This window comes from Trypanosoma grayi, assembly GCF_000691245.1.
Source record: "Trypanosoma grayi strain ANR4 Tgr_2227_V1, whole genome shotgun sequence".
In the NCBI taxonomy this organism is placed as follows: domain Eukaryota; phylum Euglenozoa; class Kinetoplastea; order Trypanosomatida; family Trypanosomatidae; genus Trypanosoma; species Trypanosoma grayi.
In genome coordinates, this window is record NW_008827845.1 from 1 (window position 1) to 1,049 (window position 1,049).

At 62.9% G+C, this 1,049-nt stretch overlaps 1 protein-coding gene across 1 annotated transcript; it reads right to left on the minus strand.

Moving 5' to 3' along the window:
- DQ04_22271000 (hypothetical protein) lies at positions 1–794 on the minus strand (the record flags this gene model as incomplete). Its single annotated transcript, XM_009318083.1, has 1 exon — positions 1–794. A coding segment is annotated over one exon (794 nt), but the record flags the coding sequence as incomplete, so codon positions are not given.
- Between the last annotated feature and the right edge of the window lie 255 nt (positions 795–1,049).

Below are 1,049 nucleotides of genomic sequence, written 5' to 3' on the forward strand. Positions count from 1 at the left end.
GCCATCGCGTCCAGCGCCAGCGTGCAGGTGTAGTTGCCATCGCCGAGGACGAAGAGCACCGCGCGCCGCGACCAGTCGAACGACCAGCAGCGCAGCGCGCTAGAGCCGTGCGGCAGGGTGAGGCCACCCGCCGCTGTTCGTTGCCGCACTGTCACACGAGATTGCCCCACCGCCAGCAGCAACGCGTCGACCCGCCCATCCGCGGCACCGTCATGCACCACGACAGCAAAGGCGTGGTCGGCGTCGTCTGACGTGGGGCCAGTGGGTGCTGCCCCCATCATGACTGCTACTCCTGCTGGTGCCTTTGTTATAGAACTGTGGGGTAGTTGGGCGCGGCCAATCAACGGCGGCAGCGGGGTCAAAGTTGCGTCGGCGTTACTGGAAGGATCCAGCGCGTAGCACAAAACCTCCTCCGCGGTGCGCACAACGAGCGTTGTGCCGAAGAAGACCTCCATCTCCTCGACCGCAGCGGCGGCGGGTGGCGGAGACTCCAGCACGTCTCGTTGCTCCTGTGCGGCACCGCAGCGGCGGAAGTGTATGCGCCCCGCCTCGGCGTAGAAGGCGCCACACTGTTCCAGTGGGGCACCGGGCGGGTGCCACGGCGCGCAACAGCCAACATGCTTCGGCAGCGGCACCTCCACAGCGGCAGTGGGGGACGACGGGGATGAAGATGTTGCTGCTGTTGGGGCGAGCGAGCGGAAGTAGACGTGTTTCTGGCCGCACGCCGCCATTGCCGCCTCATCAAGAAGCACAAGACGGTCGCAGTTGGCCGGTAACTTGGTCACCTCTGTCATTTCCTGCTAGTGGGTGAGTTATTGCGTGCGCGAGCGAGGGGAGTGATAGTGTGGGATTTTGAAAGAAATATAAATGTGCACTTCCCTCTTGTTGCTAGCGCCAATGCGTATGCGTGTGTGTTTACTACACTCCCAGTAAGACTGGGCAGAGAGAGAGAGAGAGAGAGAGGGGGTGGCATGTATGTATCCATATCAATACGGCTTTCCGGCGTGTGCCAGGGTGGTGCCGCGCCCGCCCACGCACACACACACACA